At 45.3% G+C, this 13,615-nt stretch overlaps 1 protein-coding gene across 2 annotated transcripts in view; it reads right to left on the minus strand.

Annotated features, from left to right (window-relative positions):
- Nucleotides 1–13,615, minus strand: part of carmil1 (capping protein regulator and myosin 1 linker 1) — a 96,526-nt gene that overhangs the window by 18,340 nt on the left and 64,571 nt on the right. For both annotated transcript variants that reach the window (XM_083646263.1, XM_083646262.1), the window contains exons 30-32: nucleotides 12,986–13,049; nucleotides 11,454–11,710; nucleotides 4,783–4,898 (exon numbers count right to left, since the gene is read on the minus strand). In XM_083646263.1, the coding sequence (XP_083502389.1) occupies nucleotides 4,783–4,898; nucleotides 11,454–11,710; nucleotides 12,986–13,049 (437 nt within the window). The remainder of the gene's footprint in view (nucleotides 1–4,782; nucleotides 4,899–11,453; nucleotides 11,711–12,985; nucleotides 13,050–13,615) is intronic.

Genomic DNA, 13,615 nt, shown 5'->3' on the forward strand with positions numbered 1-13,615 from the left:
TAACTCAAGAGATAGATGATGCAGTGCCTTTAAGACTATCGTGGTTACCTCTCTTGCAAAGAGTGTCGATGGAATCTTTAATGACCACAGAGAGTCAGGACCTCGGTTTAACGTTTCATCCGAAGGACGGTGCTCACTCACAGGACAGAGTAAGTGTCTCTGCCCTGGGGCATTGGGGAGAGTATTCATGAGACCAGAGGGAAGAGCACCTCCTACTGGTCCAACACCACATCCAGCACCAGATGTTCTCCCATCCCAAATCAATCAAAGGACATGGTAAATAGAATTCACCAGCTGAATGCAAACAGATGAGACAGATCTTGTATTTATTTGTGAAAACTATAACTATACACACAGTTATAGCTAATAAATGACAAGGTGTAAATATTGGAAGTTTTATTTAAACTGGAACATTAATCCAAGTATAATAGTAATCATAATACATAATACACAATCACAAAAACAGACTAGAAAAACTGACTAGAAAACAAAATAACCAAGCCAAAAATAAAACAGAACAGAGAAATAAAAAGTGGCTGCTTATTTGTCCAGGTATATGGACACTTTTTTCACAGCCAAAGTCCAAATATCCAAAAATGAAATACACTGATACTGTATTTCCTATTTGGATATTTGGACTTTGGCTGTGAAACAAGTGTCCATATGCCAGGTCAAATGAGCAGTATTTTGTTTTCTAGTCTGTTCTCCTGTTTTTGTTCATGAAATGAAATGAAGCACTGAGATTTGGGGCTACCATAAAACAAATGTATTATGATTATTATTATACTTGTATTATTCCATCATGTCAAGACAGGAGATACTACTGATTTATAGTTTGGATTAATGTTCCAGTTTCAATACAACTTCCAATATTTACACCTTGTATTTCTATGTTTTAGAGGCTTGTAATTTAGATCAACTTTATTTCATTGGGTTCCCCACATTCTGACTATTTGGTGATGTAGTTCAGCCACCTGGTATTTCCCTCTCCAAATATGATGATCATCAGAGTGAGCATTCTTAACTTATAGGCCACAGTACCCATCTGACCTCAAACACGGTCCCAACTCCAACATCCCCTTCATCTCCAAAACTCTTGAGAGGGTGGTTGCCGCCCAACTCCATTCCAACCTCGACCAAACAATCTTCACAAACCATTTGAGTATGGTTTCCGCCCTAATCACAGCACTGAAACAGCCCTGGTAAAAATAACTAACGACTTCCTCCGTGCAGCTGACTCTGGACTCCTCACCATCTTCATCCTCCTTGACCTCTCCACTGCTTTCAATACCATCTCCTCCACTACTTGTGGAGCACCTGGCGAACATTGGAATCACTGGTGTTGCACTTTCCTGGTTTGCATCCTACCTCCCGACAGACAACAGTTTGGCCAACTAGGGAACCACTCATCCGGGTGTTCTGCCATTTGACCCAGGGGTCAGTATTGGGTCCACTCCTATTCATCACCTACCTCCTCCCCCTGGGTAAAATCCTCCGACACCATGGTGTCCAGTTTCACTGCTACGCCGATGATACCCAGGTCTATATCTCCACCAAACCCACCACCGCTCTTCCTCTCACCTCCCTCACCGCCTGCCTCCAGGACATCAGGAGCTGGACGAGCAGTAACTTCCTGAAGTTAAATGCCAGTAAAACCGAGGCCTTGCCCATCCAAAAACATCCTGTCCAAAGCTCAAAACACCACTGCCCCAAACATCATAATTGACAGCTTCCCTGTTCCCTTCTCCACCCAAATCAAGAGACTCAGCGTCATTCTGGACAGCAATCTTTCCTTTGCACCCCACATAAAAAACATCACCCGGTCTGCTTTCTTCCACATCCGCAACATCTCCAGACTCCGCCCATCCCTGTCCCAACACAGCACCAAAGTCCTCATCCACACATTTGTTACATCCCAGATTGATTACTGCAGCTCTCTTCTCTCTGGCCTACCTACCAAATTGCTCAACAGACTCCAAATGCCTGGATCATCACCCGCACTAAATCATCTGACCACCTCACCCCTGTCCTCATTCAACTCCACTGGCTTCCCATTCACTACCGGATTGACTTCAAAAACCTTCTGCTCACTTACAAAGCCCTACACAACCTAGCACCCACCCATCTCTCTGACCTCCTCCAGGAATACACCCCTTCCCGCTCCCTACGCTCTTCCTCAGCTGGCCTCCTGACCGTCCCCCCCCCTCGCCTCAGTACCATGGGTGCTAGGGCCTTCAGCTGCTCTGCAACCAGACTCTGGAACTCCTTGCCATCACACATCCGACAGTCTGACTCCATCACCACATTCAAATACCACCTCAAAACCCACCTGTTCAAATTAGCCTACTACCTTTAATCATATACAGCACTCAATCTGTTATTCGCCTGCCGTGTGTATCTCCTGTCTTTTCTTATATCTACGCTCGTCGTATTTTAATGATGCTGGTGTTTGCAATGCTTGTTTTTATGAATGATCTTTTAGAATGTCATGTCTCTTTTATGCACTGTACAATGACCTTGGGTGTTTTGAAAGGGGTCACCAAATAAAATGTATTATTATTAGTATTATGCCACTTATCCCCCCATTCGGAATTTCTGTTTCAGAGAAAAGGTAGGCCTATGTCTAAAGAAATCTCATTTGCAATAGAACGGTACCAGATATCTCCATACAACTACTGGTCAGTGTTCAATAGCACCCTAGACAACTCAGTAATGGTATATTTTTCAGGGATTTCAGTTTTCTGATAAATGAGAGAAAAGTGATGGAGTCCTATGTTCCTATCACCACAAAGTACAATTTCCGCCTAAACTAAAGCTATATTTACAGGACTATAATTCATTATCTTTTTATGTAAATCATTTTCTGACTATTTGGTGATGTAGGGCAGCCACCTGGTTCATACCTCAGCAAATCTGATGAGGAAAAGAGTGAGCATTCCCAAGTTATAGGCTTTTATGCCACTTATTCCCCATTCGGAATAACATACAATCATTTGACTGTTTCAGTGAAGAGGTAGTAGGCCTATGTCTAAAGAAATCTCATTTGCAATAGAACTGTACCAGATATCTCCATACAACTACTGGTCAGTGTTCAATAGCACCCTAGACAATTCAGTAGTGGTATATTTTCAGGGATTTCAGTTTTTCTGATAAATGAGAGAAAGAGTCCTATGTTCCTATCACCACAAAGTACAATTTCCGCCTAAACTAAAGCTATATTTACAGGACTATAATTCATTATCTTTTTAGGTCAATCATTTCCTGACTATTTGGTGATGTAGGGCAGCCACCTGGTTCATACCTCAGCAAATCTGATGAGGAAAAGAGTGAGCATTCTCAAGTTATTGGCTTTTTTGTCACCTTTCCCCTATTCGGACTGGCCTAATTTGGCTCTTTTTCAGGGATTGGGGTAGTTCTAAAGAACAGCCAAAAAAACATTTTTTCCCCCAATGTTTTTTTTGACAATAATCAATTTCATTAACTCATTGAGTGCCAGCCACTTTTGGAGAACGGACGCTCCCAGTGCCAGAGTTTTAGAGCGTTTTCAGTGATTTCTCGAGGCCCACAGAATATTGTGTGATATTACTGTATGTATGTAAACACCGAACACGCACAAAGAACGAGGAGACTCTCTTCTATCATCAGCAAAAAAAAGTTTATTGATATCATTTTCCGTTCTTTAGTTATCAGCCGGAGAAGATAGGTGGATTTCAGCAAAAACACACGTTTCAATTTAGAAGCTGAGATATTCAGCCTTTTGTGAAATGAAGCATTTCAAGCACATCACTGACTCTGGAGCTAATATTTTCTGATGTAATGACACCTCAAAAATAATTTCCTTCAATAAAACAGTGAAAACAAAGGAATTTTGTTTGGCCAAATAATATTTTTTAGCTGCAACCAGCAGCGCTGGCCCCTGCGTGCGCAGACCCTACACCTTCTTGCTGGTCTTGATTTACTGCTGGTGGGCATCAGATATTCTAGCTTGTTTGCCTGTCTCTGTGCATCGAGCCTGCTGTCTGGGTCTGTGTTTACTGTCAATGGTTGTATGCTGCCCTGCGTGCCCCACCCCCCTCCTCCTCCTCCGTGGGAGTGTCTCCGGTGGCTCTGCTGCGTTTGCTCTGCGTTTGCTCTGCACTGAAAAGTGCGCTGCACCCCGCTTTTTCACAGCGTGTCGCCGGCTCCCAGCTGAGAATAATGTAACTTTTCAGAAAGACGCTGTGTCGGCAACTAAATCATATGGAGGGGCTATCGCAGCGGACACGGAGGGGCTCAATTGTGGCAGCAGATTGACTGCTGTTCACAGGCACAGCTAACGTTATGCTTCATGCATATCGATGCATACCGATGCCGTTTCCGTTTCCATAACGACTTCTCTGTTTTTTACTCAACTTTCTCTAATCTGGAGAGCACTGTCGCCACCTAACGGGTCGGTAAAATGGGTTATACACATTCAACATGCCCCAAAATTTTACAGGAGATGGATCTGGCTTTGATCCACGTCCCACCGTCAAAAAACGCAATTTACGACTTTAGTCGTCATTGGCACTCTACGTCAGTATTTGAATTGACGACTATACTCGTCCGTGGCACTCAATGAGTTAATGGGAGACCCTAAAGATAAGAAAAATCATTGTTGTCATTTGTTCTACCTCGGGTAGGGGTATCTCAAAATCTGAGGGCCCTTTCTGCTAGACTGCTGATTATATATTGAATTTTTTTGTAATTGTTTTTATATGTGTAAATAAACAACAACAACAACAACAACAACGTAAGTCTCACTTGAAGCTGAGCTTAATGACGTTCTGGGAGAAGAAGTCATCCAGACCCTCATCCAGCTTTCCCATGATGCCGTTCTGTTCCGGTTCCTGTGGTGCTGAGCTGCTGATTGGCTCCCGCTGCAGGCCAATAGGAACACATGGAAGACGGACACAGAGAGACTCAGTCACCTTTACATTTTAGGCATTGAGCTTGGATTCCTATCCAGAGAGACTTACAATGACTGTTTACCTATAACATATATTATATATAACAATATTCCGGTTTTTGCCCTTATTCCGAAAAAGACAATATTCCTACTAAGCTGTTTACATGGCTTATCAAAATGAATATTCCACTAATATTCATGTTTACATGCAGCCATGCATACTGTGATTACTGTTAATGTAAAACGTCCCCATGACGCACTGTATGTCCTACAGTCGCTGTTGTGATATTTCTGTATATATCCAAAAACTTGTTGATATCCAAGTCTCTCATAATGGTTAAAAGTACAGTAGGTGTGTTTCTCCTTCTGACCAGAAAGCTGGTGTGAGCTCTTCTTTTGGGCATGCATCTCTGGCTAAATGCCCTTGACGGGCGTTCATTCCCAGGTGAAACCATTGAATTAAGACCGTACGCCTCAGTTGCGGTTATGGTTAGGCAAGTAAAACAACTTGGTTAAGGTTAGGTAAGGTTGTGGTCACGGTTAAATAAGAACTTTGAAATGTGGCTTATGGCAAGGGTTCTCAACCTTTTGTAATTCAAGGCCGACCTATGATTGTTAAAACATTTCCGAGGACCAACCTCCCGAATAAATGATAGGCACCTTGATGTGAGAGGTCCTCCGCGGCCCACTAGATGGCGTTTTGAGGCCCAGCAATGGGCTGCAGCCCAGTGGTTGAGAAACAGTGGCTTACAGTATGTAGATGAGCCTCTCCCCTGCTTACAGTATGTAGATGAGTCTCTCACCTGGCTTACAGTATGTAGATGAGCCTCTCCCCTGGCTTACAGTATGTAGATGAGTCTCTCCCCTGCTTACAGTATGTAGATGAGCCTCTCTCCTGGCTTACAGTATGTAGATGAGTCTCTCTCCTGGCTTACAGTATGTAGATGAGCCTCTCCCCTGCTTACAGTATGTAGATGAGCCTCTCCCCTGGCTTACAGTATGTAGATGAGTCTCTCACCTGGCTTATAGTATGTAGATAAGTCTCTCACCTGGCTTACAGTATGTAGATGAGTCTCTCTCCTGGCTTACAGTATGTAGATGAGCCTCTCCCCTGCTTACAGTATGTAGATGAGCCTCTCCCCTGGCTTACAGTATGTAGATGAGCCTCTCCCCTGGCTTATAGTATGTAGATGAGTCTCTCCCCTGGCTTACAGTATGTAGATGAGTCTCTCTCCTGGCTTACAGTATGTAGATGAGTCTCTCTCCTGGCTTACAGTATGTAGATGAGTCTCTCCCCTGCTTACAGTATGTAGATGAGCCTCTCCCCTGGCTTACAGTATGTAGATGAGTCTCTCTGCTGGCTTACAGTATGTAGATGAGTCTCTCTCCTGGCTTACAGTATGTAGATGAGTCTCTCTCCTGCTTACAGTATGTAGATGAGTCTCTCTCCTGGCTTACAGTATGTAGATGAGTCTCTCTCCTGGCTTACAGTATGTAGATGAGTCTCTCTCCTGGCTTACAGTATGTAGATGAGTCTCTCTCCTGGCTTACAGTATGTAGATGAGTCTCTCTCCTGGCTTACAGTATGTAGATGAGTCTCTCTCCTGGCTTACAGTATGTAGATGAGCCTCTCTCCTGGCTTACAGTATGTAGATGAGTCTCTCTCCTGGCTTACAGTATGTAGATGAGTCTCTCTCCTGGCTTACAGTATGTAGATGAGTCTCTCTCCTGGCTTACAGTATGTAGATGAGTCTCTCTCCTGGCTTACAGTATGTAGATGAGCCTCTCTCCTGGCTTACAGTATGTAGATGAGTCTCTCTCCTGGCTTACAGTATGTAGATGAGCCACTCCCCTGGCTTACAGTATGTAGATGAGCCACTCCCCTGGCTTACAGTATGTAGATGAGCCTCTCCCCTGGCTTACAGTATGTAGATGAGCCTCTCCCCTGCTTATAGTATGTAGATGAGCCTCTCCCCTGGCTTACAGTATGTAGATGAGCCTCTCCCCTGGCTTACAGTATGTAGATGAGTCTCTCCCCTGGCTTACAGTATGTAGATGAGCCTCTCCCCTGGCTTACAGTATGTAGATGAGTCTCTCCCCTGGCTTACAGTATGTAGATGAGCCTCTCTCCTGGCTTACAGTATGTAGATGAGTCTCTCCCCTGGCTTACAGTATGTAGATGAGCCTCTCACCTGGCTTACAGTATGTAGATGAGTCTCTCACCTGGCTTACAGTATGTAGATGAGCCTCTCCCCTGGCTTACAGTATGTAGATGAGTCTCTCACCTGGCTTACAGTATGTAGATGAGTCTCTCCCCTGGCTTACAGTATGTAGATGAGTCTCTCTCCTGCTTACAGTATGTAGATGAGTCTCTCCCCTGGCTTACAGTATGTAGATGAGTCTCTCCCCTGGCTTACAGTATGTAGATGAGCCTCTCTCCTGCTTACAGTATGTAGATGAGTCTCTCTCCTGCTTACAGTATGTAGATGAGTCTCTCCCCTGGCTTATAGTATGTAGATGAGCCTCTCTCCTGGCTTACAGTATGTAGATGAGCCTCTCCCCTGGCTTACAGTATGTAGATGAGCCTCTCCCCTGGCTTACAGTATGTAGATGAGCCTCTCACCTGGCTTACAGTATGTAGATGAGCCTCTCCCCTGGCTTACAGTATGTAGATGAGCCTCTCCCCTGGCTTACAGTATGTAGATGAGCCTCTCCCCTGGCTTACAGTATGTAGATGAGCCTCTCCCCTGGCTTACAGTATGTAGATGAGCCTCTCTCCTGGCTTACAGTATGTAGATGAGCCTCTCCCCTGGCTTACAGTATGTAGATGAGCCTCTCCCCTGGCTTACAGTATGTAGATGAGTCTCTCCCCTGGCTTACAGTATGTAGATGAGCCTCTCCCCTGGCTTACAGTATGTAGATGAGCCTCTCCCCTGGCTTACAGTATGTAGATGAGCCTCTCCCCTGGCTTACAGTATGTAGATGAGCCTCTCCCCTGGCTTACAGTATGTAGATGAGCCTCTCCCCTGGCTTACAGTATGTAGATGAGTCTCTCCCCTGGCTTACAGTATGTAGATGAGTCTCTCCCCTGGCTTACAGTATGTAGATGAGTCTCTCCCCTGGCTTACAGTATGTAGATGAGTCTCTCACCTGGCTTACAGTATGTAGATGAGTCTCTCCCCTGGCTTACAGTATGTAGATGAGTCTCTCCCCTGGCTTACAGTATGTAGATGAGCCTCTCACCTGGCTTACAGTATGTAGATGAGTCTCTCCCCTGGCTTACAGTATGTAGATGAGTCTCTCACCTGGCTTACAGTATGTAGATGAGTCTCTCCCCTGGCTTACAGTATGTAGATGAGTCTCTCCCCTGGCTTACAGTATGTAGATGAGTCTCTCCCCTGGCTTACAGTATGTAGATGAGCCTCTCTCCTGCTTACAGTATGTAGATGAGTCTCTCTCCTGCTTACAGTATGTAGATGAGTCTCTCCCCTGGCTTATAGTATGTAGATGAGCCTCTCTCCTGGCTTACAGTATGTAGATGAGCCTCTCCCCTGGCTTACAGTATGTAGATGAGTCTCTCCCCTGCTTACAGTATGTAGATGAGCCTCTCCCCTGGCTTACAGTATGTAGATGAGCCTCTCCCCTGGCTTACAGTATGTAGATGAGCCTCTCCCCTGGCTTACAGTATGTAGATGAGCCTCTCCCCTGGCTTACAGTATGTAGATGAGCCTCTCTCCTGGCTTACAGTATGTAGATGAGCCTCTCCCCTGGCTTACAGTATGTAGATGAGCCTCTCCCCTGGCTTACAGTATGTAGATGAGTCTCTCCCCTGGCTTACAGTATGTAGATGAGCCTCTCCCCTGGCTTACAGTATGTAGATGAGCCTCTCCCCTGGCTTACAGTATGTAGATGAGCCTCTCCCCTGGCTTACAGTATGTAGATGAGCCTCTCCCCTGGCTTACAGTATGTAGATGAGTCTCTCCCCTGGCTTACAGTATGTAGATGAGCCTCTCCCCTGGCTTACAGTATGTAGATGAGTCTCTCCCCTGGCTTACAGTATGTAGATGAGTCTCTCTCCTGGCTTACAGTATGTAGATGAGCCTCTCTCCTGGCTTACAGTATGTAGATGAGCCTCTCCCCTGGCTTACAGTATGTAGATGAGTCTCTCTCCTGGCTTACAGTATGTAGATGAGTCTCTCTCCTGGCTTACAGTATGTAGATGAGCCTCTCTCCTGGCTTACAGTATGTAGATGAGCCTCTCACCTGGCTTACAGTATGTAGATGAGTCTCTCCCCTGCTTACAGTATGTAGATGAGTCTCTCTCCTGGCTTACAGTATGTAGATGAGCCTCTCTCCTGCTTACAGTATGTAGATGAGTCTCTCCCCTGGCTTACAGTATGTAGATGAGCCTCTCCCCTGCTTACAGTATGTAGATGAGTCTCTCCCCTGGCTTACAGTATGTAGATGAGTCTCTCCCCTGGCTTACAGTATGTAGATGAGTCTCTCTCCTGGCTTACAGTATGTAGATGAGTCTCTCCCCTGCTTACAGTATGTAGATGAGTCTCTCTCCTGGCTTACAGTATGTAGATGAGTCTCTCTCCTGCTTACAGTATGTAGATGAGTCTCTCTCCTGCTTACAGTATGTAGATGAGTCTCTCTCCTGCTTACAGTATGTAGATGAGTCTCTCCCCTGGCTTACAGTATGTAGATGAGTCTCTCTCCTGGCTTACAGTATGTAGATGAGTCTCTCCCCTGGCTTACAGTATGTAGATGAGTCTCTCTCCTGGCTTACAGTATGTAGATGAGTCTCTCCCCTGGCTTACAGTATGTAGATGAGCCTCTCCCCTGGCTTACAGTATGTAGATGAGTCTCTCTCCTGGCTTACAGTATGTAGATGAGCCTCTCCCCTGGCTTACAGTATGTAGATGAGCCTCTCTCCTGGCTTACAGTATGTAGATGAGTCTCTCTCCTGGCTTACAGTATGTAGATGAGTCTCTCCCCTGGCTTACAGTATGTAGATGAGCCTCTCCCCTGGCTTACAGTATGTAGATGAGTCTCTCCCCTGGCTTACAGTATGTAGATGAGTCTCTCCCCTGGCTTACAGTATGTAGATGAGTCTCTCTCCTGGCTTACAGTATGTAGATGAGCCTCTCACCTGGCTTACAGTATGTAGATGAGCCTCTCACCTGGCTTACAGTATGTAGATGAGTCTCTCCCCTGGCTTACAGTATGTAGATGAGTCTCTCCCCTGGCTTACAGTATGTAGATGAGTCTCTCTCCTGGCTTACAGTATGTAGATGAGCCTCTCTCCTGCTTACAGTATGTAGATGAGTCTCTCCCCTGGCTTACAGTATGTAGATGAGCCTCTCACCTGGCTTACAGTATGTAGATGAGTCTCTCCCCTGGCTTACAGTATGTAGATGAGTCTCTCCCCTGGCTTACAGTATGTAGATTAGTCTCTCTCCTGGCTTACAGTATGTAGATGAGCCTCTCTCCTGCTTACAGTATGTAGATGAGTCTCTCTCCTGGCTTACAGTATGTAGATGAGCCTCTCACCTGGCTTACAGTATGTAGATGAGTCTCTCCCCTGGCTTACAGTATGTAGATGAGCCTCTCCCCTGGCTTATAGTATGTAGATGAGTCTCTCCCCTGGCTTACAGTATGTAGATGAGCCTCTCCCCTGGCTTACAGTATGTAGATGAGCCTCTCACCTGGCTTACAGTATGTAGATGAGCCTCTCACCTGGCTTACAGTATGTAGATGAGCCTCTCACCTGGCTTACAGTATGTAGATGAGTCTCTCTCCTGGCTTACAGTATGTAGATGAGTCTCTCCCCTGCTTACAGTATGTAGATGAGCCTCTCACCTGGCTTACAGTATGTAGACGAGTCTCTCCCCTGGCTTACAGTATGTAGATGAGCCTCTCACCTGGCTTACAGTATGTAGATGAGTCTCTCCCCTGGCTTATAGTATGTAGATGAGTCTCTCCCCTGGCTTACAGTATGTAGATGAGCCTCTCCCCTGGCTTACAGTATGTAGATGAGCCTCTCCCCTGGCTTACAGTATGTAGATGAGCCTCTCACCTGGCTTACAGTATGTAGATGAGTCTCTCCCCTGGCTTATAGTATGTAGATGAGCCTCTCTCCTGGCTTACAGTATGTAGATGAGTCTCTCCCCTGGCTACAACACAGACTGTAGCTGGCTGTAAACAGGCAAGAGCTTGTGTGTCGCAAACTGGGGTAAAACCCCTGATTGAGATGCATATTCCGAATTTGCTGTTTACATGTCCAAATAATGCTCCTAAAACCCAAATAATATTGGCATATTCCATGTCCTAACTGGAAAATGTTACATCTGGAATGAGGCCTAAATATGCTGTTTACATGACCCGTATCAAAATTGGGAATATTGTCATATTTGGAATGTAGACATACTCGATGAGTGCAAGAGTGTCGAATTAGCTTCAATTCCAACAGCACCAACAGCACTAAAAGTAACCAAGAAAAGCGGTTTGGGCCGGTCCGTACCGGCGGTCGGCTGGGTTTGGTCCTCTTCTTGGGTCTGGGGCGGAGTTTGGTGTGGTGCTCCAGCTTCCTGCACTCCACAGTGGGCAGCTCCAAACAGACCACAGGCTTCAGGTCGGCGGGGGGAGGGGGAGGGGGCAGGTCCGCACCGTAATAGGATGACTTTCTGTCCAATGGCTGAGCAGGAGGAGGGGGAGGGGGCGGGTCCTCCACATGGATGGGCACCTCCTCCAACGCCTTGTCCAGGTCAAACTCCATCTCTGATTGACAGGTGGACAGCGCCAATCACAATGGCAATTCAAGTGACAATTTAGCATTCCCTATTTCTGCGTTCGAGACAGATCAGAGAGTCGGACATTCCAACTCCCTTAAGTTAGCCTGGTAAATCATCCTGATACTGTGACCTCACATTCTGTTTCGCTCCACGGAAAAATGTGGAGTCCCAGCCGCGCCCATAGATTTCCTGAAATTACAATGTAACCGGGCCAATCAGGGACTGCCTCGTAGTTAATGATGCAACCGGACCAATCAGGGACACTGTTGGCAAGACAGTAATGGCCGCACCCGAAGCAACGTGCGGTAACGTTAACCTTATAGAGTAAACACAGCCATAAGTGCTGTTTTTGCAGAAATAGACTCGGTAATTAAACAAGAACAATATCCACCAGCGGAGTTTCTCAGCGGAAAATACGTTTTCTCAGACTGGATTTGGCGACACTGATTGGCTGAAGGAATTGTCTGTCAAGGCAAGTACATGTAACTCCCGCCCACTGAAGTGGATGTTGGCGGTTGGAAGTCCAGACTGATACGTACATGTAGAGCGAAGCAGAAAGTGAGGTCACATGATCAGGATGGTTTACCAGGTCAGCTTCAAGTTGTACGCACATTATAACTGCTACGCCGCCTTACTTTCAACATGTTTATACTCACAAAATACACTCCAGTTTGATTTTCATTGCATGCCCTTAAATTCATCAAAACACCAGTTTTCTAACTTAAATGGTTAAACATGTAAATTTGATTTGTAAAGTTTCACATACATTCGCTCTAGGTCTACACAAACTAAATAGCTCACAGTGTTAAATATCATTGACTTTTAAATTAATCAAAACACCTGTTTTGTAACTTAAATGGTTAAACATGTACATTTAATTTGTAAAGTTAGGTCTACACATAAGCAGCTGACTGAACTCAATATGTTCAGACACTATCATATAATTTTTGTCCCACTGATGATATCATAACATCAGTGACATAATTATTGACCAAACTCATCTTATGACATCACTGATGATGTCATAGGCATTGTCATCTGTGTTGATGTCATAGGCATAGTGATCTCATCAGTGATGCGAGGTTGAGCAAATGTGCTCAAGTTGCCAAATTTGCTCAAGTGTGCATGCTAATAGGGCAGGCGAGGCCACGCAGCAGCTGAGCTGCGGGCGAGGCAGCGCAGCGGGCGAGCTGCATGTGGCGAGCCCGCATATCGGGGCCGATACCCTAGTCATTACAAATAAGCAGCTCACTGAACTCACCGAAGGCCACAGAGACCGGCCGCAGCATCCGCACCAGAATGCTCTTCCTCTTGGATTTGGACATCTGGAGAGAAAAACACATTGCTTTTCATGATGCTCGTATCTTATTTATTTGTACAGATGCTGCACGGCGGGAAACAATAGTTGGGTTTCCATCCAAATGTATCACATTTTAAATGAATTTTCAGGAAACCGGCAAAAGAAAATGTGAAATAATGTGTGTTTCCATCCACTGCTATTATGCTAGTATGCTGATGTGCTGCTAGAAGATACTGTATGTGCCGTCATCTTGCAGGCAGGCACATCTAACCTTATTCATTTAAAGTTTCTTGACGATCTACATCATTGGTTCCCAAACTGTGGTCCAGGGCAAAGCCTGATGGTCTTTTTTCTCTCTTTTTTATTTATTTACAGACAACAGTTTTTACATAGGCCTATACACATTAACCCTGAGAAGTAGCCGGCTTGGGCCGGTTTTCGGAAATATCGCGATATTCAGGAAATATCACAATTTTCAAAATGTACTTTCAGAGGCTGTAGTGGGCTCAGTGAAGTTTCTGGTATCATATGAAACTATAAGACCTCTACTATAAGGCATCGATTGGTATCATGTCATGCTAGATAACATTT

This window comes from Poromitra crassiceps (genome assembly GCF_964638095.1).
Source record: "Poromitra crassiceps genome assembly, chromosome: 11".
NCBI classification, from domain to species: Eukaryota; Metazoa; Chordata; class Actinopteri; order Beryciformes; family Melamphaidae; genus Poromitra; species Poromitra crassiceps.